Here is a 22,853-nt window from a genome sequence, read left to right as displayed (position 1 = left end):
AATTGACCTCTCATTGTTTGTGGTGAATCAGATGCCAGTACTGCGTGCCTTTCCATTCTCTTTTGCTTTAATTTGTGGCACCTCTGGTGCCTCGTCTGTTCGACCATCTGTCGATGTGGGACACAAAGATCTCCGAAGCAAGAAAACTCCCTTCTACACTTCCAACTTCTACTTCTGCTCCTACTTCTATACTCCCTCTCCTCTCCATCCCACACAAACACGCTCAGCAAATTCAAAAAAAGTATGTGTTATTTGGATGGTCCAGTGCCTACAAAAATAACAAGTTCATGCAGAAAAATAAATAGCAAAAAATATGAGCCTAGTTGAATGTATCAACACAAAATAGAGTATTTTTTTAATTCTTTAGAGTTTTTTTGATAAAATTGTGTTCGAGTCAACTTCTTTTTTATTTATTTATTTTTTTGAACATTAGGGTAACATATGCCGTGTAAACTTTGAATTTTTAAAAATTACACTAAATACTTATATTATCCAAAAGTTGTACCCCATAATTTCTATTATTTGATAGTTGTTTGTACTTTTTTAAAATATTTAAATTTTTCTCTTTGTCCGTACCTCTTGAGAAAAATATAATTTTGTAAGTATAACTCATTTTAATGAATTATGGAGATGCACAAATACAAACAAATTGTAACAAAATATAATTTGAGCCAATATGAAAGAAAACTACACCATTATCACATGGATATAGCAAAACTTCAAAAGTCCTACAAAACAATTCCAACGGTCATAAAGGGTGGGTGGTTGAAAACAACTCCGACGTTCTTTTTTTCCTGTAAGTAACTCCAACGTTCGTAAATAGTGGGTGGTTATGGACACTTCTTCATGTCTTCTGAAACAGATCAAGAAGAGTTTCAACTTTGGCCCCTTCATCTTCATATTGCAAAGCCTCCAATGAGGCATTTCCCATGGAGTTTCCTGGATTTTCTGTTATCCGAAAGGACAATTCATGTTGGCGTTCAGTTGAAGCTGTCGCATTTACTTCAACATGATCAAGTGTGCCTGCAGAAGAGCACCTTGACAAGGTCCCGGATCCAACAGTGATGATCTCATCCCTCTCATCGATCATTGATTCAAGGGAGCACGTAGACCTCATAGTCACTGAATGCAGAGCGTCGCGTTTGGACCTCTCCTTCACCCTCTTACACCAACTGTGCAGCGACACCCGGACACTCTCAGCAATCACAGCTTTATTGCACTTTGATCCCATCTGAAGACATGATCAGGATTCAAGAGAGCTGTTAGATATGGGAAAAGAATAGACATGTTTATGAGCGTATTCGATAAAGTCAAATGTTCTTTTGCGGTTCATCATAAGTTGAAGACACTTAGAGGATGAAGCAAGACTAAATGAGATTGTGAACAAACCTGTGAGAAATGGTGAGGTCAATATACTAAAATTGGGTAAATTAACTTTCATCTATAACAACATACCAAGCCTTTATCACTATTTGGGTCAACTACACAAATTATAGTTCTCCATTCATTTCTATTTCCGGCCTTATCTTCAAATGAACTTTCATCCATACATGTTAAAAATAAACTTTCATCAATTTGTGAACAAACCTGTGTGATAAGTACGTTCAGAGGTACGGTGCTATAGCTACACCAGAACTGAACAAGAACACTGCACATAACAAATACAATGCAAGATTTATTAGATCTTTTGGCATAAACCCATGAATAACTCAGTAAATCTACCGTAAAGACAGTAGAAATCAGGTACATCTAATTGAAAATCTTTCATGGATTGAGCAACACTTGTTCTTTTTTGACTATATAAAATAAGAATCCAATTATTAAGGGAACATACCCAGAAACCAACCGGATGCAAATCATTACATGGTTCTTCATCAAACATGATCGCTGCTTAAATCCCCACTGACATACAGAAAAAGAAGAAAATTGAGCAATATGATTCAGAAACTATTTATATAACTTATGTTTGTTGTGGCATAAAAATGCACTTCTAATCAAAGTTCTTCGAAGGAAAAATATTTGTTGCTTCAGATTCTGGCAATAAACTGATTTAGTTTTCCAAATGTAATTTTGAAGAAAAAATCATCCTACGCATTGAAATTGTTTACCCACTACAAACTTCAAATCGAAGTTTCCAAAGCACAAGACCTTGAGCCATGGCCATTACTTTTGTTTTCCTGTGAAACAAGATTATACGAAAATAAACAAACCAAAACAACACAGCAAGCATGCTAGAGAAGCAATGATTCCAAGAAGTGACAAGAATCCCAAAGAATCACAGCCTTTAAATGATAAAATTTTACGTGGAAGTGTTATATAAGCAAGAAGTCGGCAGACATGGTGAGGAAAAAGGACTGCCTTCAAACAAGTCTACAGCTTCGTTTTCTTTTTTACATCAGGAAGAGATTTTTGTCCTAGTCAAGACTTAGCGGGTAGGACTATATATGGGCAAGGAGATTTCCACTATTTCTCCATTTAGTGGATGGAATTAGCCGAACTATTCTTTGGTTTATAATTAGCACTTATTTTTCCTACACCTATTGTTCAAGATATTGGACCCTCCGCAATTAAAATGTTGCATCTATTTCTTTCCTTCCCCCACCCCCCAAGAAAAGAGCCTAAAATAAGCCCTTAGAACAGTAACATAACCCAGTATACCATCCATAGTTTTCTTGTAAAGATTACTGAAGTTTAGTCACAGTAACCACGAAATGTGTGATATTTTGGGCAGTTAGTCATTCAGTATCTTTTCAAAAATTATTTACCATAGTTGCTCTTAGATTCCTTTCGCCACTTCAAACTAGTATTATTTGTGCTTTAGTTCATTGATGAAGTTGTAGAGAGAGGAAGAATCTCTTACCCAATACCATATAAATGTTGCCATCTCAAAGGCATTCTGCACATACAAACAGAATAATGAGGACCAAAGTAAAAGAAACTAATAGTTTGCTTTGCCAATTGTATAAAATGTACTGCAAAACGATCACCTGAAATGATATCAATTGGATTAACCGTAACAATATTTCTGGTTTCCCAAACCAGAAGAGATCATCGCGTGGCTTGACTTGAGTTCCAATAGCTTGCCCCTTTGGTTCCACGGTCTCAAGTGCTAACAATGACACGACATGCTGGAGTTTTGTTCCGACCAACATGACAACCTTCAACATGCAGAGACAAATGAACACAACAAATACTAAGCAGAGCAGACAATTTTAGGACTCCAAGAATAAAGACTAGGAACAAACTTACAATGACAGGGATAAAAGAAAGCCAGAAATAGATATTCAAACCTGTGATATTAGGCAACATTTATGTTAAAAATATTTTGTTATTGAGAAAATAGAAAGTAGGCAGCCAATTTCATATAAATCCGAGAAGTTACCATGAATGTTAATAAAAATGCATAGTATGGCATAACCCCAGAGTGGCCAGCTGCAAAAGTAACCCAGTGGTTAGTCCCAATTATTATCTACCTTTAGTTTTTTTTCTTTTTCTGTTTCTAAAATGATAAAATGATGATTACTGTTTGTAAGTCACAACAGAGGTGGCGTTTGTTGTAGCCACAAGGAATGGTAAACAAACCACCTCCAGCTGCTTGAAGGACTTGTAAAATTTCTGTCATTCATTTAAAATTTGTCATTAAGTTGAACTTTAGAAATCATTTTTTTAACATTTGCTTTCAGTTCTTTCTAAGTCGAGGCACCAGAAAACTGAAAACTGAAGATTAACATCTGTGATCCAGACAAAGATTTAAATATGAGCATCTGCTTGAAAGAATCCCATGCTGTACTTCAGACATGAAATTTGAAAAACATCACATATTATGGTTCTTGATATATTTAACATTGGGCAGGTGCATTTAAGATATCATCTTTTCCTTCTCCCTTTCTGTTTCCTGAAAGTCCTTTTGATGGAAAAAAATATGATAATGTGCTTCTCTACAAGATTGACTCCACAGGTTCCACGAGTAAACCATTTTATTGCCTTTTCATACAGAACTCTTTAATTGAGTTAAAAGGAGCTTATAGAAGATATGACCACAGATAGAAATGATTGATGAGCTAGAATTCATCTAGTTGATCCCACCTAATTGGATTAAGGCTTATTATATTGTTGTTCTTTATACAAACACCTAATTCAAGTCATAATCTAAACAAAATGGTCCTATTCAGGGACACAAATACCTGATCCCCACAATTCCATAGAATTCCTCTTCCATGCTTCGGACCATATACCTGTGGAAGTTATAAGAATGTGGCAGCTTGTGATTCTGCAAACCACAGGGATAATATGGCACTTTCAGTAATATTTACTTAACATTAAACTGACGTTGCAGAATTGAACAACTGGAGAACAACAAAATAATATAATGATGCTAGACCCATGATAATGTGAATGAGTAGGATGTGCTGAAAGCATGCACTGTGGTTAAGCATCAATATCATATATGCATACTCGACTGTCCTAAATGAAAATAAGTAACTGGCATGTATAGTGAAGGGGCAAAAAGAAATTAGATACCCACAGTGATGAAACCCATTCGCAGTGCTAAATAATCTGACTTCTGTATTGACCTTTTAAACTGTCTTAGGAAGCAAAGCTGCAGCATTTGATTAAAAAAAAATCAACTTTAGTGTTGGAACATAATAAAGAATGACTTAAATTACTGATAAATTAAACATACAAACGGCATGGTTTAGCGTATCTTATGCATTGAAAAGTAATTACTCAATAAAATGAAGAGGGGGCTGGTGAATATAGGAAAGAAATTGAAAGAGAAAATCAATGCACCCCATCAAAAAGGAAAAAATATCTGCTACCTTGTGAAATAAATTTGATCAAGTGTAAGTTCCCAAGTCAGAGTGAGGAAATGAACGGTGAGGTGAGAGAGAATTGTTATGTCTGATAACTCTTTTTGAAGTAAAAGAACTCTAAGTGAGTTTTAGAAGCTTTTTCATCACTAGAAGGAATCTGAATGTGCTATAAGGCCACTATGGCACTCAAAGACTCTTGCATGCATGGCCTGTGTTAACCATGGACAGTTGGACTGTTATTCAAATTTGAAGAAGATGAAGACCTCCAAATTTGGTAAAGAGATTATGTTTGTTCCCCCCTCTCCTTTGGCACAAGGGATTCCATGTGTTTCCAAAACTTTGAATCCCTCTTTTCACTTTTGTGAGCACATGTGCTAGTATCTCCAGTAGATCATGCAGCATCATTAGTCCTGTCATCATCCTAACAGGCTTGAATCTATTTATCAAGCTCACAAGTGAAACCTCGAAAAAGGGTTAAACCACCTCAACTTAGACATCCAAACACCTACAAAAAGAGGATGTCTCTTGGCTTGCTTAGGTGTTGAGAGACATCCTCTGTAGGCTTCTCCATCCTCTTTCATAAGTACAACTGAGGCACACCCTATGCTCTAGGCTCTAACAAGCAAACTATGCTTGAGTGTGTTACCTCCACTGGTGGAATGACACACTTAGACAGTTCTCCAGTGAGCATATTCCTCTTAGGCAATACCCTTGTAATACCCCATACCTGTGTGAGGTCACCGTGTAATTTAGATGAATTTAAAATACTGAAAAATGAGTTTGATAGTAAAATAAATCGCCGAATCGACTGGAGGGATTACCCCGGGACTTAGATGTCTAAAGAAAATGGTACATCAGTAACGAGTGTCCCAAGAAAAGAATTATGGCATCGAAAGAAATAAGATCAGGAACAATTTTCGGTACAGCTAAAATGCAGCTGCCAATTAGGTTGTAATACCGAATTATTACAGACGACTTCCGGGGAGTCAACAGAAGCTTGAGGGGGCTTTGGTTTTTTCACAAGGAACAACCCTTCAGTAATTTCAAGAAGAAACGAAGAGGTTTAGGGTCAAAACGAAGATTCGGGCATAAGTGTAATTTATTGATTTTGGTCGAGGGAGGTCGAAACGATGGTTTTTCTTTGTTTTCGGGGGTGGAATGAAGAGTTTAGATCTTATGGGGCTTAGTGGGATAGTTGGATAATTCAGGGGTTTGAGGATAAGGGCCGAAATGCAAAAGAAAGTTTCAAGGGGGCCAAAATGCAATTTTCGAAAATTTGCTCAAATATGGCAGATCTGGCTGCGATTTTTGGCCGTAAAATCCGGAGATTTGGCAGAATAGCTTCGTCGGGGCATGGCCAAGGATGGTCTAGGAGGCGTATGGGAGAAGTTAACGCTGAAGATTGGCCACGTAGGGGTCGGTTTTGGCCTATAAATAGCAAGGGGTTTTGACCGATTTTGAAGCATCAAATTGCTCGAGTTTGAGGGCGAATCGAGGGAAGCCAATAAGGGGCTTTTAATCCTTGAGGCAGGAGGAGCATTTCTGGAGATTTTCGTGAATTTTAGAGCTGGTTCAAGGGTGTTTCGAAGGCTGGTCGGAAAAGCGAGGCGGTTCGCCGCGCTGCACTTGTAACTGCCCAATCGGGGGCTTTTCCGGTGTCCTTTTGGTGGAGGTCGGTGCCATCGTGATCGACTAGAAGTGGGCTTTCGATCGGTGTAAGAAAATTGGGCATCGGAGCATCGCCGACGACCGGAAAATAGAAAAAGACGACCGGCGCGTGACTGTCACGCGCCAGCCAAATCCTTCAGATCACGCGCCTATGTGTGGAGGCGCGTGCCAGGTCCACTTATTTTGGAATTTTTTTTATTATTTTCATAAAATTATTTTATGTATTATTATATAAAAATATATGAGAAAATAGTTGTGTAAATAATTATTTTGAATTATTAGTGATAAAAAAGGAAAAAAAAAAAGGAAAATATGAGAAAATTAAGAAGAAAATTATATCTTGATAATTGATGGATAAGTATGATAAATAGGGTGTTTTGCGGCTTAAGGTGAAGTAACTCATGCAAAGTTCGAGGTAGGCACGCAAATCGAGGCGTATCGCACTTTTCGAGAAAAATTGAGTTGCGTCTAAAGGTGAGTGTTCATCCCTATGGCTTGGTTTATTGTGAGTGGTTCTACTGGAAAAACTAGTTTGTGGCATGTGAATGGTTTATTGTGAGTTGTTCAATCCACATTAAATTTCGTACATATTCAATTTTGTACACATGTATTAAATTTTGTACGGTAAATTGTATACATTGAGATGTTGATTTTATGTCATACATGTTATGATTTTCGGCATTGGCATGTTGTGTGTTGTCCATGTGGGACGTGGGTTGTAATCTTGTGACGTGGCCCTTGAGTGACAGCACTCGGGATGCGTGCCGAGGATTAATGTTATGTGACCCACTTGGGACGGGGCTGAGACGGATTTCACCATACGGTACTCAAGTGGCGGGGCTGAGAGTGGACACCACCCCGGTTGTTGGCTTAAGTGGCGGGGTTGAGAGTGGACACCACCCCAGGTTCCTTTGAGCAATAGCATTAATACCGAGGTATCGTTGATTTCGAGGATAGTGCTGGTGTGATACTCTTGGGGCTAGGGTTACGTTAGGTTTTTGAATGCTTTTGAGTAGGAGCGTAATGCCTAACAATGACAATGGGGTGATTCCCAAGTTCATATGTCGAGGTTGTCCCTCTTAAGCAGGATTGTGTTTGCCAATGGGTCAATGTGGTCGTGTCGCCTTTAGAGAGATTGCATTTTCCCCGATTAGGGCTAAGTGCTATGTGGGATTCTCTTAGGCTGGGGCATGTCAGAATTTGTCGGTTTGATATATGATTTTGCATATCTTCATGAAAATATTTTTGAACTCTCACTTAGATGATTCAACATCTAATTCAAACGTTCCAGGTGAAAGTAGTGGCGCCAAGGGAAAGGATGTCGTCGAGATGTAGCTGCTATGTTTAGTTATCGTAGGTTTTTGTCTATGATCACAATGTTCAGAGATTATGTAATATTTTGATATTTTCATGTGAAACATCGATTTGGTTATTTAGCTGTAGAAGGAATTTATCGGTTATATATCATTAAGATTTCGATCCTTGCTTTTGCTGATGTGATTGTTAATACCTGTCTTAGTCTGTTAATTTTTAAATTTTGATATGTTGAGATGATATAATTGGGATTGTCGGGAAATGATTATGATGAGGGTATGTATATCGAGGAACTTATGTTGTGTTGAAAAAAAAAAATATTCCCGAAATCTCGAGATAATGCTCGTTTTGGGAAGACAGGGCATTACGACCCTCTCAGCTCCAAACCTATCTCTATTGACCTCCGAAAGGCACCTTCACATTGGAACGCCTGCATTTGTCAAAAGCAGACAAGCAGGGCCTGGGGACTTTCGAGGTTGATACTGCAGTCATGAGGTAAGCAACCTTGCAACACCCTCTTTGGACATCAGGTAAAATGTGCCTTGTATGTAGAGTTGGGGGTTCTCAACTCCCTCCTCATTATCTGTAAAAGAAAATAAGCCCAAACTAAAGCAATGTGGATATGGAATGCCATGTGTGTACCCAAACTTTAGCACACCTAAATCTGAGTTTTTGATGCTGTTACAAGTGTGACAGCTGGGCGCCAGGCGGCGCCCATGCCCGCGGCCACATAGCCAGGGGCGCCAGCTGTGCGCCCCAGGCTGCACCATGTGGGTGGCCATGTGCCACCCACCCTTTCTCCCTTGCTGCCATGTGGCAGCATGTGGGAGACCCTTGGCAGCCAAATTCCCCCCCCTCAGCCGAATCCTCCTCTTCTGGCGCCTATAAATAGCGTTGTTTCATCGCTGTAAATGCTCTGTAATTTTTAACGCGTCGAAACTCTGCCCGTGTGTGTACGTGAGGTATAAAAATGTTTTAAATTTATTTAATAGTGCTATTTATGAATCAGTCGCATGTTTAGCTAAATTAATTAGCGATGTATCGGCGATAATTAAAATTGCACGTTTAATTAAATTATTTTTATTTTATAATTGTTTAGGAATTGGGACGTGAAATCGACACGCAGTTTGAGATTAACACGTGGTAAGGGTTTTAATATGCTTTGTGTGTAAATTTATTATGGCATGGCTTGCATTAGATTGTGGGATAAGTGTCTAGGCATGGGGCTGTAGATTTGGACCGTGTGAGTCTCGAGATGGGGTCCTAAATGAAATCAGTGGGGCCACCAAAATCCGATTTAGGGTGAGGTGGACAGGCCAACATGCATGATGCACTTCACATTATTCTATAATTGTCATGCATTTTAATTTACTGCAACTCATATTACCCTTACTGAGTCCCCGGGACTCACCCATGTATTTTCCCACTAACCCAGCAGGTGGCTCGGGATCCGAGAAAGGAAAGGCGATGTTGATAGAAGAGCCGCCAGTTGGCAGCGACCGTTAACCGTGGGGGTGTGGGTTAACCCCAAATGTTAATATTGTAATATAACTACTGTGTGTTAGCTATGGGTGTTGGTTATGGTTTAACTTAAAGTAAGCTGGAACCAAGTTAAGGTTCCCACTTTGAGTAAACCCGGTAGGGTAGGGAACTTGTACCTGTCGGCTACGGCCGAAAACTGTGATATGTTTAATTATGTTTGGTGGTTGAAGTAATTTATTGGGCTTGTTGATATTTGTTTGAAATTGGATTTATGCTCCAAAGGCCTAATCAAGGACGAGGCTCGGGTGAGTTTCCGCTGTCCTCGCAATTAACTCCCGAGCTCTCGTCTGGTCGAAGGCAGCGAAGCCTAGACCCCACCCAGGGCGCCCATATTATTTTAAAGATTTATATTGGCAGGGGCATAACCGTCCTTTGAGCAGGCCGGGGTTGTAATGTAGGTTATGGTGGCACCCGTTAGTGGGGCTGGGGCGTCACAAGGTGGTATCAGAGCGGGATTTTCAATCAATTGAGGGTGTCTTTAGGGTGGGGAGGTTCAGGGGTTTTGAGATGAGGGTGATGAAATTATGCATGCGGGGTAGGTCATAACCAAGATTAAAATGCTTTCCCAGTGGGGCGTGACGTGGGCTTGCTTAGGAAATGTATTTTCCCAGAATAGCGAGCAGAGGGATGTATGGATCCCTAAATTTGGGCCTTGTGGGGGAAAGTGATTTATATTGATTATTGATCTGACCCTTGATTTGCGTGCAGAGAATAGAACACCCTCATGGAACCGGAAGGATCAGATATCGGAATGCTGAACCCAGAACCTTTTACCCCACTTGTGGACCTTCTTTTCCTGCAGTGGGAGCAGGAGTTGCTTACCTTGATGGGGGGTGGTCAGCATAAGGATGAAGGAATTATCAGTTTCCTATGTCGGGTCAACCAGGTATTTCGAAATACTATACGAGCGGACCTATGGGGATTGCCAGAAAAGCAAGTCTTATTTGCTAGAAAATACATGAATGACACGTGGAAACAGCTTATCGAAGATTTGATGTGGGACATGACCCTTAGATTCAACTACGGTAACTTCATCCGCGCAATTGAGCGACAGGCAAAGGAATGGGATCCATGTGTGCCACCTATTGATCCGATAGGGATTGGGGCGTTCCCTACGGCACTTCCGTCTGAGGCTAGGGTGTGGGGACCAGTGCAACAGGAAGAAGAGTCAGTTAGGTCTTGCTCAAGTGTGGGACACAATGATAATCTCTCGTACTTAGTTGATGAGGCTACCACCTCCCGAGCCGTGGAGGATGAAGAAAGTGTTTTTATTTGAGTTGTGCCAATCTAGTTTGGGGAATAGATGGTTGGGATACCATCAATTTTGTGTATGATATTAAAAATGCGGATGGGGTGCTAATGTAAAACACGGACAATTGGCTTGGTTAGCGATGTACTAACTTAGCTAAGAGTGTGTTAATAGATTGTAAATTTGCATGTTTATAAGAAATAGACTGTAATTTCTTTGCGGTTAATGAACCTTCGCTGTTATGTTTTGATGACATGTGTTTAATAGGAAATGATTGTGGCGTACAGATGGCACCAGTGACAAGAGCAACCGTTCGTAATTCTCAGTCAGGAAATGCTGGCCAAGAGTCCGTAGGGAGGGGACCTGAGTGTTCAGAAGAGGTCCAAAGTCATTTTATGGGGCGAGGGCCAGTTGGTGGTCTCCAAGTGGACACCGAAGCGGCCAACTGGCTAAAAGCATTCATGGATTTGCGCCCTCCAACATTCAAGGGACAGCTGGAGGCTGATCCGAGTATAGCGGAGTACTGGGTGGAAGATATTTATCAGTTGTTAGAATACATGGAATGTCCTAAGAACCAATGGGTGAGATGTGCCACTTTTGTACTCACTGAACAGGCCAGGGTGTGGTGGCGATTGACAGCTGAGATGCTAAGAGAGCAGAATGCTCGGTTGGCGACGGCCGGGGAACAAGTACAATCTATAAGCTGGGAACAGTTTAAGGAAGCATTTAATGAGAAGTATTACCCACACGACTAGCTGATTAAAAAAAAGCGAGATTTCATGGAACTCAAGCAATAGTCTCACCTAACGGTATCACAGTACGAAGACGAATTTGTGAAGTTATTGAAATATATCCCAACTTACATGTTGTCTGAAGTTGATAAGATGGAACGATTTATCCAAGGGTTGCGTCTGGAGGTACGACGAGGAATGAGCTATGTTGAGGCTCATACTTTTCGTGAAGCTGTGGCTAAGGCTGTGAATATTGAAAAGAGACTAATGAATTATGGGGAGATTACTCGAGCGAAGGAACCATCCAGTGAGGGGCCTAAAGAAGGTTGTACCAAAGCAGGGACATCAGTTTACCCGCCCAGAGGCAGGTAAATTTAAGAAGGAATTAAAAGCATGCCCCAAATGTCATAAACCTCATCGATAGAGTCTTCCCTGTGGAATTCCCAGAGCCGCCAAGGAGTGCTATAACTGTGGAGATATGGGACATATAGCCAGAAATTGTCCGAAATGGTTGGAGATGAACACTGTTAAAGCAAACCCACCAGCTGCAGGGGTCCAGAGGAAACCGATAGTATGTTTTAATTGCAATACACCAGGGCACATAGCTTCCTGGTGTCCCCAACGTGAAAAGACTGGACTGTCGAGATCAACCGGGGAAGGAGCGCGAGCGACAACTGAGAGAGTATTCAATCTAACTAAAGTGGATGCGGCAGCAAACCCACAAGTGATTGAAGGTAAGCTCCTTGTTCAAGATATATGCATGCATGCATTGATATTCAGGAGCCACCCACTCATTCATATCATATGCCGCGATAGAATGTGCGGAACTAAGCACCAAAGAGTCCACTGTACCTATGAGTGTGCAAACCCCAATGGGAACTTGGTTCTGTTCGCAACGAATGGTGCCAGAGTGTCCAATTATGATAGGAGAAATCATATTTCTAGTGAACTTGAACTTGTTGGAGATCCAAGATTTTGATATTATACTTGGGATGGATTTTCTGTCCCAAAATCAAGCCCAACTGGACTGCGGGAAACGAGCAGTCAAACTAATTGGACTTGATAAACAGACCGTAAGATTTGTCGGTACCCAAGTAGGGAAACCTTTGAAAATTGTATCTGCATTAAAAGTCCAAAAATGTCTAGAAAAAGGGGCCTTGGGGTACGCGGTGCAGGTGGTAACTAATGAAAAGATACAGAGAAAATGTGAGGATGTTGAAATTGTAAGAGAGTACCTGGATGTATTCCCAGAGGATTTACCAAGCTTACCACCTAACAGAGAAATTAAGTTCGCCATTGATTTACCTCCCGAAGCTCAATCTCGACCGATATCAATCCCTCCATATAGATTGGCCCCAGCGGAGCTGCGTGAGCTTAAGGTTCAGTTGCAAGATTTGTTGGATAAGGGTTTTATTCGCCCCAGTATATCGCCCTGGGGTGCACCTGTGTTGTTTGTACGAAAGAAAGACGGTAGTCTGAGAATGTGCATTGACTATCGTGCTTTAAACAAAGTCACAATAAAGAATAAGTACCCTTTGCCCCTGATTGATGACCTATTTGATCAGTTACAAGGGGCTCGAATTTTCTCTAAAATTGATTTACAATCAGGGTATTATCAATTGAGGATAAAGGAAGAAGATATTCCCAAAACCGCGTTTCGATCACGGTATGGTCATTACGAATATTTGGTGATGCCATTTGGTTTGACCAATGCACCAGCAGCTTTTATGGATCTTATGAATCGGACGTTCCAACCTTATTTGGATAAATTTATAGTTGTATTTATTGACGATATATTGGTATACTTGTCCGATGAGGAGGCTCACCGGGAGCACTTGAGGATTACCTTGTCAACACTAAGGGAGCATAAGCTCTACGCCAAGTTTAGCAAATGTGATTTCTGGTTGAAGGAAATTGCTTTCTTGGGGTACGTAATTTCAGGACAAGGCATATCTAGTGGACCTTGCCAAAGTGAAAGCGGTAAAAGAGTGGCCACAACCTACTACTATAACTGAAATTAGAAGTTTTCTTGGTCTGGCGGGGTATTACCGTAAATTTGTTGAGAAATTCTCGAGTATTGCTGCCCCGTTAACCCAATTGACTTGGAAAGGAACCAAGTTTGTCTGGGATGAATCTTGTGAAAAAGCTTTCCAAGAGCTCAAATGTAGGTTGACTGAAGCACCAATATTGGCGATACCTGAAGGGTCTGAAGGATACGAGATGTATACTGATGCCTCGGGAATAGGGCTGGGGTGCGTATTGATGCAGGATGGTAAGGTGATTGCATACGGATCTAGACAATTGCGCCTCCATGAAAAGAATTACCCGGTGCATGACTTGGAATTGGCAGTCGTGGTACATGCCTTGAAGTTATGGCGACATTACTTGTATGGGGAAAGGTTCGTTATATATGTGGATCATCAAAGTTTAAAGTATATCTTTACTCAACGAGATTTGAATCTCCGACAACGTCGGTGGATGGAGCTCCTAAAAGATTATGACTGTACCATTTAGTATCACCCAGGACGAGCAAATGTGGTAGCGGATGCGTTGAGCCGAAAAGGCGTGGTGGCAGGGGCGTGTCTGGCTATCCATTTACACACCCTAACAGAAGAATTTACAAACTTAACCCTCAAGGTAGAACCACAAGGCGACACAACGATTGTAGCACAGATGCGATTACAAGTTGATTTATGGGATAGGATTAAACTGGCTACGGCTCAGGAGGGGAATTTGGAGCAATGGATAGATGAAAATGACTACCTAAGCAACCAGAATTTGAGTATCGTAATGGAATACTCCGAATGAAGGGGCGGGTGTACGTGCCAACCTTGGGGAAACTACAACAGAGATTTTAAATGAGGCACATCGAACACCCTATACAGTACATCCCGGAGCTACCAAGATGTATCGTGACCTTCGGGAAGTGTACTGGTGGCCGGGAATGAAGAAAGATGTGGCAGAGTTCGTAAGAGCATGTGACACCTGTCAACGGGTGAAAGCCGAACATCAAAAACCGTCGGGGAGCTTGCAACCCTTAGAAATCCCGGAATGGAAGTGGGAACACGTAACAACCGATTTCATCATGGGTTTACCCCGGACGCTGAGAAAGGCTGATGCTATATGGGTTATTGTGGACCGACTAACAAAGTCAGCGCATTTCCTACCTATAAGGAGCACCATGGGTGCTGAGCAACTTGCCCAACTCTATATCCAAGAAATTGTTCGCTTACACGGAGTTCTTGTAAGCATTGTATCGGACAGGGATAGTCGATTCATGTCAAACTTTTGGAAGGCTGTGCAGAAAGAACTTGGGACCCAGTTGAATTTTAGTACAGCCTATCACCCTCAGACAGACGGTCAAACTGAACGGATCAATCAGATTTTGAAAGACATGCTTCTGGGCTTGTGTGCAAGATTTTGGAGGCAGTTGGGAAGAATATCTAAGTTTAGCGGAGTTTGCTTATAATAACAGTTACCAAGCAAGTATAGGGATGGCCCCATACGAAGCGTTGTATGGACGACGGTGTCGATCACCGGTGTGCTGGCTTGAGGCGGGGGAAATGCAGCTTGCCCGAACAGATCTTGTGGAGAAAGCAATGCAGCAGATAGAGATAGTCCGTAAGAACATGAAAGCGGCTCAAGACCGACAGAAAAAGTACGCAGATCGCCGGACCCGACCTTTGGAGTTTGAGGAAGGAGATCTGGTGTACCTTCGAGCTACTCCAATACGCCCAGCATTTAGACATCAACGAAGGGGAAAATTGGGACCTTGGTATTTGGGACCGTACCGAATCAAAGGTCGAGTTGGACCGCTTGCCTACCGTCTGGAGTTGTCAAAGGCGTTGACCGGACTGCATGATGTATTTCATGTTTCCCAGTTACGGAAGCATATATACAGTCCGAACATGGAAGTGTGTGCTGAGGATGTTGAACTTCAACCTGATATGACATTCAAGGTGCAACCTGTACGAGTGCTGGAACATCAGGACCGCCAATTGAGATGTAGAACTCTACCTATGGTAAAAGTGCAGTGGAGTCAGCACTCAGAACGGGAGGCAACTTGGGAAATGGAAGAGGAGAAGCGAGAAAAATATCCTTACCTGTTTGATAATCACAATTAATGTTAAGGATATGTGTTTAGTGAAATAAAGTGTATAAAATTTCGAGGACGAAATTTCATAAGGAGGGGAGACTGTGACAGCTGGGCGCCAGCTGGGCGCCCCAGGCTGCACCATGTGGGTGGCCATGTGCCACCCACCCCTTCTCCCTTGCTGCCACGTGGCAACATGTGGGAGACCCTTGGCAGCCAAATTCCCCCCCTCCCTCAGCCGAATCCTCCTCTTCTGGCGCCTATAAATAGTGTTGTTTCATCGCTATAAATGCTCTGTAATTTTTAACACACCGAAACTCTGCCCGTGTGTGTACGTGAGGTATAAAAATGTTTTAAATTTATTTAATAGTGTTATTTATGAATCAGTCGCATGTTTAGCTAAATTAATTAGCGATGTATCGGCGATAATTAAAATTGCACGTTTAATTAAATTATTAAATTATTTTTATTTTATAATTGTTTAGGAATTAGGACGTGAAATCGACACGCAGTTTGAGATTAACACGTGGTAAGGGTTTTAATATACTTTGTGTGTAAATTTATTATGGCATGGCTTGCATTAGACTGTGGGAGAAGTGTCTAGGCATGGGGCTGTAGATTTGGACCGTGTGAGTCTCGAGATGGGGTCCTAAATGAAATCAGTGGGGCCACCAAAATCCGATTTAGGGTGAGGTGGACAGGCCAACATGCTTGATGCACTTTGCATTATTCTATAATTGTCATGCATTTTAATTTACTGCAACTCATATTACCCTTACTGAGTCCCCAGGACTCACCCATGAATTTTCCCACTAACCCAGCAGGTGGCTCGGGATCCGAGAAAGGAAAGGCGGTGTTGATAGAAGAGCCGCCAGTTGGTAGCGACCGTTAACCGTGGGGGTGTGGGTTAACCCCAAATGTTAATATTGTAATATAACTACTGTGTGTTAGCTATGGGTGTTGGTTATGGTTTAACCTAAAGTAAGCTGGAACCAAGTTAAGGTTCCCACTTTAAGTAAACCCGGTAGGGTAGGGAACTTGTACCTGTCGGCTACGGCCGAAAACTGTGATATGTTTAATTATGTTTGGTGGTTGAAGTAATTTATTGGGTTTGTTGATATTTGTTTGAAATTAGATTTATGCTCCAACGGCCTAATCAGGGACGAGGCTCAGGTGAGTTTCCGCTATCCTCGCAATTAACTCCCGAGCTCTCGTCCGGTCGAAGGCGGCGAAGCCTGAACCCCACCCAGGGCGCCCATATTATTTTAAAGATTTATATTGGCAGGGGCATAACCGTCCTTCGAGCAGGCCGAGGTTGTAATGTAGGTTATGGTGGCACCCATTAGTGGGGCCGGGGCGTCACAACAAGTAGTAAACTTTATCCTCCAATGTGTCAGGCAGGCCAAAGAGGAAACTACACCAAACCAATGCAATGGGACATGGAATGCCATGTGCGTACCCCAACTTGAGCACACCTAAATCTGAGTTTTTGATGCTGCTACAAGTAGTAAACTTTGTCCTCCAAGGTGTCAGGCCAAAGAGGAAACTACATTCTTGTTTTAGCCTCCTCCTGGACTTATTGCTGTGTATAAAAATGATCCTTCCCCAACCCTTGCAAAGTGCCAAGCCTCATGCACTAGGGATAACCTTGATCTTGATGTTAATATATAGTTGACCAGATTTCATGTGAAAAAGAAATTTCAATCCAAACTTGTCCGATCAACTATACTAATAAAAGAGTGCAGTAACATAGAAATGAGGGCATCAAAACTAATGGCTTGTTAATTTTTGAATCAGAATTTCTCAGCCATTTGTCTCATAAATCTAAAAATAAAACTAAAATAAAGTGAAAACTATGCCACAGCCTTTTTTCCAGAGTCTATGTAATATAATCTCTGTCCTTTAGACATCTTTACAAATCTAAACTATAGTCTTTTAAATAAGAAAGATTATCTTCCCTTAGTCATAAGAGAAATGATGCCCGTAAGCCTGATTTTAAGCCTTTCCCTTTGATAGGTTTCATGTTAGAGGGCTCAATCAACCAATTAGAAATTGCATTGGAATAAATTAAGAAAAAAGGCCTGTTACTGGTGTTTGTATAACCATACAAAAAGCATGTGTTACCATCCAGATTAGAAACCGGCTCCTGCTCCATGGATGAGATGCATGATGTAAAACAAAGGTGGATTGTCGATTCATCACCTTGTTCAGCTTTGCTATTAACAAAAGAAGTTATCAGAAACTGAAAACAAGAGAGAGAGAAAAAATCATCTGAGGAATTCCTAAGTTTTAAAGAAGTTTAAGACAATGGACAGTACAAGGAGCAAACCCTTTAATGTATCTGGTCAAACCTCTGTTGCAAGATACAGAACATACCACAGGCAATTCAGAACATGTTGCTAATATGTACGCTGCAGTTGAGACTTCAAATGTCAAGCAAATTAACCATATAAAAAGACTAACTATCACAGACCATACAAGTATTTTCCTAAAAATTTGGCCACGGAGGTCTAATGACTTAAAGTTTGGAAGTTACAAAGTCCTGGATGCTTGCACAGCATTTGCAAGTATCTTATTCTTATTCTTATTCTTGTGCAGTAAATTTGTCATCCTCAAGCATCTTCTCCTTTATTCTTCTTTTTCAACAATAAAGAATTTAACATAGAGTAATTTAATCACGGTAAATTGAGAGAATGTGGTACTACCTGAGGAACCTGGGCCAATTTTTCTTACTACCTTTTAACTAATTATCCCCATAAAGAAAAAGAAACTTTTAACTAATCATTGGTAGTGATGTGGCACCAACTGAAATTACTAGAATACCCCTACGCGCTAATAGTCTCACCTGCCACGTGGATCACCTGAGAGACCGACACGTGGCCAGTCAACACTCCAGAGCAGAGCCCGAGAAATCCAGGCCGAACCGCAAGACCCGTTCCAACTTGACCGGGACCCTCGGGAGTTGTGCCCGCTCATCTCGGATACCCCAAAACGGGTTTGCCTATAAAAGACAAGGACTCTCGTCAGGTATACTCAAGCTCTACATCTCTCTCATTTACTTCTACTTGTATTTACTCTACTGATTTGAGCGTCGGAGTCCACCCCGGGGGATCCAAGCCCCGGCCCTCCATTGTCTTGCAGGTTCTACACCCGAGGTTCGACATCGCCAAGTCCGAGGTACCATTCCTGAGGTCCAGTTGCAGAGGTGGCACGTGGTGGTCGGTCCCAAATACCATCATCAGGTAGCTATAATATCTTAACTGAGATATAGTACAAGGGTATTATGTCGTTCCAATGGAATCTTTAACATCTTGTGCAGTTGAAGGCAAACAGTAGTATGAAAACTATAACAGAAAAACATAAGCATTTTAGCCAATGCAAGTGCTGCTTCTGGAAACTGTGCACCCAAACTCAATTGCAACACATGCTATTATGTTGTCCCAACACTTGGCCTTCATTGGCTATAGTTCCATGAATGCATATTTGCTTGTTCAACAATGTCAGTTGTGCCAATTATCAAAGTTCAACTCTTTCAAGTAGTAACAATTGTATTATGGTACATTTGCTAGCAAACATGTACTCTAAACATTATAGAGATGGGTTTTAGCAATGACTTTGGCTAGAGCATGTGTCCTGATGAGATGCACAAACACTTAGAAAGGCATTGTCTCAATGTGAGACGGGTGTTGGATACCTTGGGCACAGTTCTGAAATGGCAGACACATATGGACGTAGACATCCCAATCTGTCTGTTATTCCAAATTTTTAGAAAACAAGTGCTTCAGACCCTTGGGATACAAAATTCCTCATTGCTTATAAATGCTTAAAAGGTTCCAAGCTTGAAAAATAAATGTCACATCCAAAGGTAAAATGAAGACAATTGAAAATTAAATTTTGTTATTTAGAGGATATAGCATTTGCACATAACTTACATATAAAGTTCAAAATAAGTCTACTACTTAGAACCCCTAGCAAATCCATATTTAAATGGTACAGATTTCATCATTGTGTTTCATACCTTGCAGTTTTGCATCAAGTGCTAGGGTAGCCTGGTTTTCCCATTTGCTCCAGCTGTAAATCTGTGAATGCATGACACAGTGAGAATTAAACCCTCTATTTAGGGGGACAGTAGACGTCAAATGGGGTATGGCTGGTGATTTTGGTTCTTGAGTGATTATGAAATGAAATCTATTTGTCACACGTAGTGAGACATTTTGGAAACAAACTTTATAAGATCCCAAATATCTATAATGTCCAAATTTCAACCTTATAAATGGGATCAGATTCATCATAGTGAAAAGCTATACATGTAAACCTGCAAATGGAGACAGAGAATGCACCTTACTCATAGCCAAACCAACAGTAACACAACTATACATCACATAAGTGATGCCAAGAACAAACAAGAAACGATGAAGCTGTTCAAGACCTTCATATGAAACAAAAGGTTCATGCCCCTGCAATTTGTCATTGCCATTACTATATATGATTATTCAATTTCCAAAACTCCAAGGAAAGAAACTAAGTAACCATGAAGCTGTCTACCTCACCACATTGGTTAGATAAGGCATGGTTGATTCCCTTTGGAGGAATATTGGTTTCATTGGATGATGAGAAGGATTTAATGGACATGAATTTCTCACTCATGTCATAGTCCTCTTCAGAACAAACGTAGAACCGACTGCTGAAAAGAGATGAATCCACACATATTCCAGAAATCCAACTTGCCCATTGCCCCAGTAACAAGGATATGAGCCCAAGCAGCATCAACTCTACCCAGCAAAAGATACAAATAAACTACATTAATTAGAGGTAAAGGATGTAGCATATTTGAGGGATGTAGAACATGTTTGGGGGATTAAAACAAACAAACTGATTTAAAACCAAAATAGAATATCAGACAACCAAATCACCTAAACCCAGGAAAAGGAAAAGGAAAAGGAAAATATAACTTCTTGATGTTACTATAATGGCCCCATTTTTTTGTTTTTTCCATTCTTTCTAAATCTGCTTCACGTAGAGATAGTGACAGCAAGCAAAAGCAAATCGTACTGTTAGAATGGGATCGTGCATATAACAGACGAACATTAAGAGAAAAGATAACATAGAAATTTAACATGATTCGATCTCAATAAACCTACGTCTATGATCTCGCAATGATGGGGAAATCCTCTCAGTGTTGTTCTCAGGGGCGGATGCAGAGGGGGGCTTGGGACTGGGCTGTGCTTGGGAGTTTATATATTTATATATATATTATTATTTATTATATATTTTTTTACTATTTATTATATATTTTTTTTACTGTTTAATTGGGGCTGGCACGGGCAGCCCCCCCCCCTATATCCGCCCCTGGTTGTTCTTTTGCATGGAATAAACTACAAACGCTCGCACCACCTAGTTTTTGCATAAGCAAAAATATAAATTATTTCAATCCTTACAACTTCAAATAACTGGTCAATCACACTCCTAGGACCCTACTTATCGAGTCATGGCGCACTTTGGATACAAAACCACAATAATATAGTAATATCATCTCACATATTATTATGGTGTAGCCAATCAACAACTATACAAAAGGATCTGTTTATAGGCGACAATTCTAATAGAATTACGTCTCCTATATCTGTCTCTTTCCCCCATTCACACTCAAATCAGGTAAAACTCCGTCTCCATCAGATTTGAATTTGAAGAGTTAACTAGCAATACAACACCCTTATCATTCTCACCCTGCATATAGAAATGCCAACCAACTCACCTTCCTTAATTTTCTCCAAAGAAGCAGATAGAGCCTTTCTCCTAGTCTTCTTCAACCACTGTACACAGAATGCCAAAACCCAACATCAGCAAACTGATTAAGGCATTTTAATCATCAAAACTCAAACCCCAACTCAGTGACTCACCTTGCCGAATCGGTGGATGGATCTTTCCACGATAAAGCAGACGAAAACCATAACCGTCGTGACAGATGCGACTGACCATGTTGGCGTCTCCTCCAAAGACCTCCCTTGACTTATCACGCTCTCCATTTCTCACGTCAACATCCAAAATTCACAGACTTTCTTGGGAAAAAAAGTTCGAGATGTTCCCAGCACAAGGGAAAACTTTCTCCGGTAAGAGTGGAAACTCGAAAGAGATCCAGGAAAGAACTATCTGAAGAAAGAGATGGATCCAGGAAAGAACTATCTGTATGGAGTTTGCGTGTTTCAAGGTTGGGATTTTGTTCTGAAATTGCTGCCATCCTTCTCTCCTCCTGCCTGCTTCCACCTTCCCCATGTGCAACCCTCCCCACATGAAATTTTAAATTACCAGGCAACCAACGGTCATTTATTTTGAGAAACTAGAGAGACTTGTAACTGTGATTTAATCATTATTATTAACTGCGTCCTATGTTAACATAAGTGTTGCCATAATGATACATAATTTATGTAAAACAATGGTAAAATAACAAGTTAGAACAATTCATCCGTTTTGATCACATGACTAGTGATTTACTTAAAAACATTAAAATTTCATGGCCTTAATGGACATAGAGAACTCTGAGGTACCATGTGTTTTTAATGTTTCATGGCTAAATACATATTTTTATTCTTATATTTTTTTGTGTATCCATTTAGTTTTTCTGTTATTTTAATTATAATTATGTATCTGTATTTTTATATTAATTTAATATCTATTTTTTAATATTTTTTAGGGTGATAACTTGAGTTTTTCGTTATTTCGATTATATCTATATACTTATATTTTTAAATGAATTTAATCTATTTACTTTAATATATTCAAACAAAAAAGATTAAATTGATTCATCTCTAGGAGTGTCAACGATTCGGATTGGTTCGATTTTATAAAAATTAAGTAATCAAATCATTTTTAACGATTCCGAAAAAATAAGAACCATAACCAAACTATTACATATATAAAACCAAACCATGACTAATCCATCACATTGGACCGATTTCGGTTCAATTTCGGTTCTATCCAATTAACATTTAGTTTCTAAACATTTTTGTAAAATATGAAATTATAAATAAATTTATTAATTAAAATAAACTCATAATTTCATTAATACTTCAAGTCTTGAAGTAAAAGTAGAACAAAATAATTCATAGATTATCTCATCAAATGAGATTACATTGATTATTAGAATAGCAATAGTGCACAAAAGTTTAAAAATAAAAAAATTCATAAATCTCGTTAGTTTTCTATAAAGTGATACTATATATGCGCATGTGTATATATATATATACTCAAAAAATTATAATATATATATAAATATAATATCGATTCTGGTTCGGTTCGAACCACGGTTTGAAAAAAAAATTGATCAGTAACCAAATTAAATATATCAATTCTTAATTTTTTAGAAATAGAACATAACCATTGAATCATATAATCAAATCCAAAAGGCACGGTTCGATTCAGTTTGGTTCGATTCACTAGTTTAA

The 22,853-nt window shown here is 40.1% G+C and overlaps 1 protein-coding gene across 1 annotated transcript; it reads right to left on the bottom strand.

Moving 5' to 3' along the window:
• Nucleotides 1–665: 665 nt before the first annotated feature.
• Nucleotides 666–21,671, bottom strand: LOC127801472 (MLO-like protein 4). The gene is made up of 15 exons (XM_052336672.1): nucleotides 21,312–21,671; nucleotides 21,167–21,224; nucleotides 19,957–20,183; nucleotides 19,752–19,868; nucleotides 19,430–19,490; nucleotides 17,536–17,627; nucleotides 4,526–4,600; nucleotides 4,185–4,270; nucleotides 3,383–3,432; nucleotides 3,250–3,290; nucleotides 2,988–3,158; nucleotides 2,861–2,896; nucleotides 1,835–1,902; nucleotides 1,588–1,648; nucleotides 666–1,231 (listed from the first exon to the last, which is right to left on the bottom strand). The coding sequence occupies exons 1-15, from the start codon at nucleotides 21,435–21,437 to the stop codon at nucleotides 845–847; spliced, it is 1,656 nt and encodes a 551-aa protein (XP_052192632.1). The 5' UTR covers nucleotides 21,438–21,671; the 3' UTR covers nucleotides 666–844.
• Between the last annotated feature and the right edge of the window lie 1,182 nt (nucleotides 21,672–22,853).

The sequence above is a fragment of the Diospyros lotus genome, chromosome 5 (genome assembly GCF_014633365.1).
Source record: "Diospyros lotus cultivar Yz01 chromosome 5, ASM1463336v1, whole genome shotgun sequence".
Taxonomy (NCBI): domain Eukaryota; kingdom Viridiplantae; phylum Streptophyta; class Magnoliopsida; order Ericales; family Ebenaceae; genus Diospyros; species Diospyros lotus.
The sequence above is the reverse complement of the archived record's forward strand: the minus strand, read 5'-3'. Positions and strand labels throughout refer to the sequence as shown.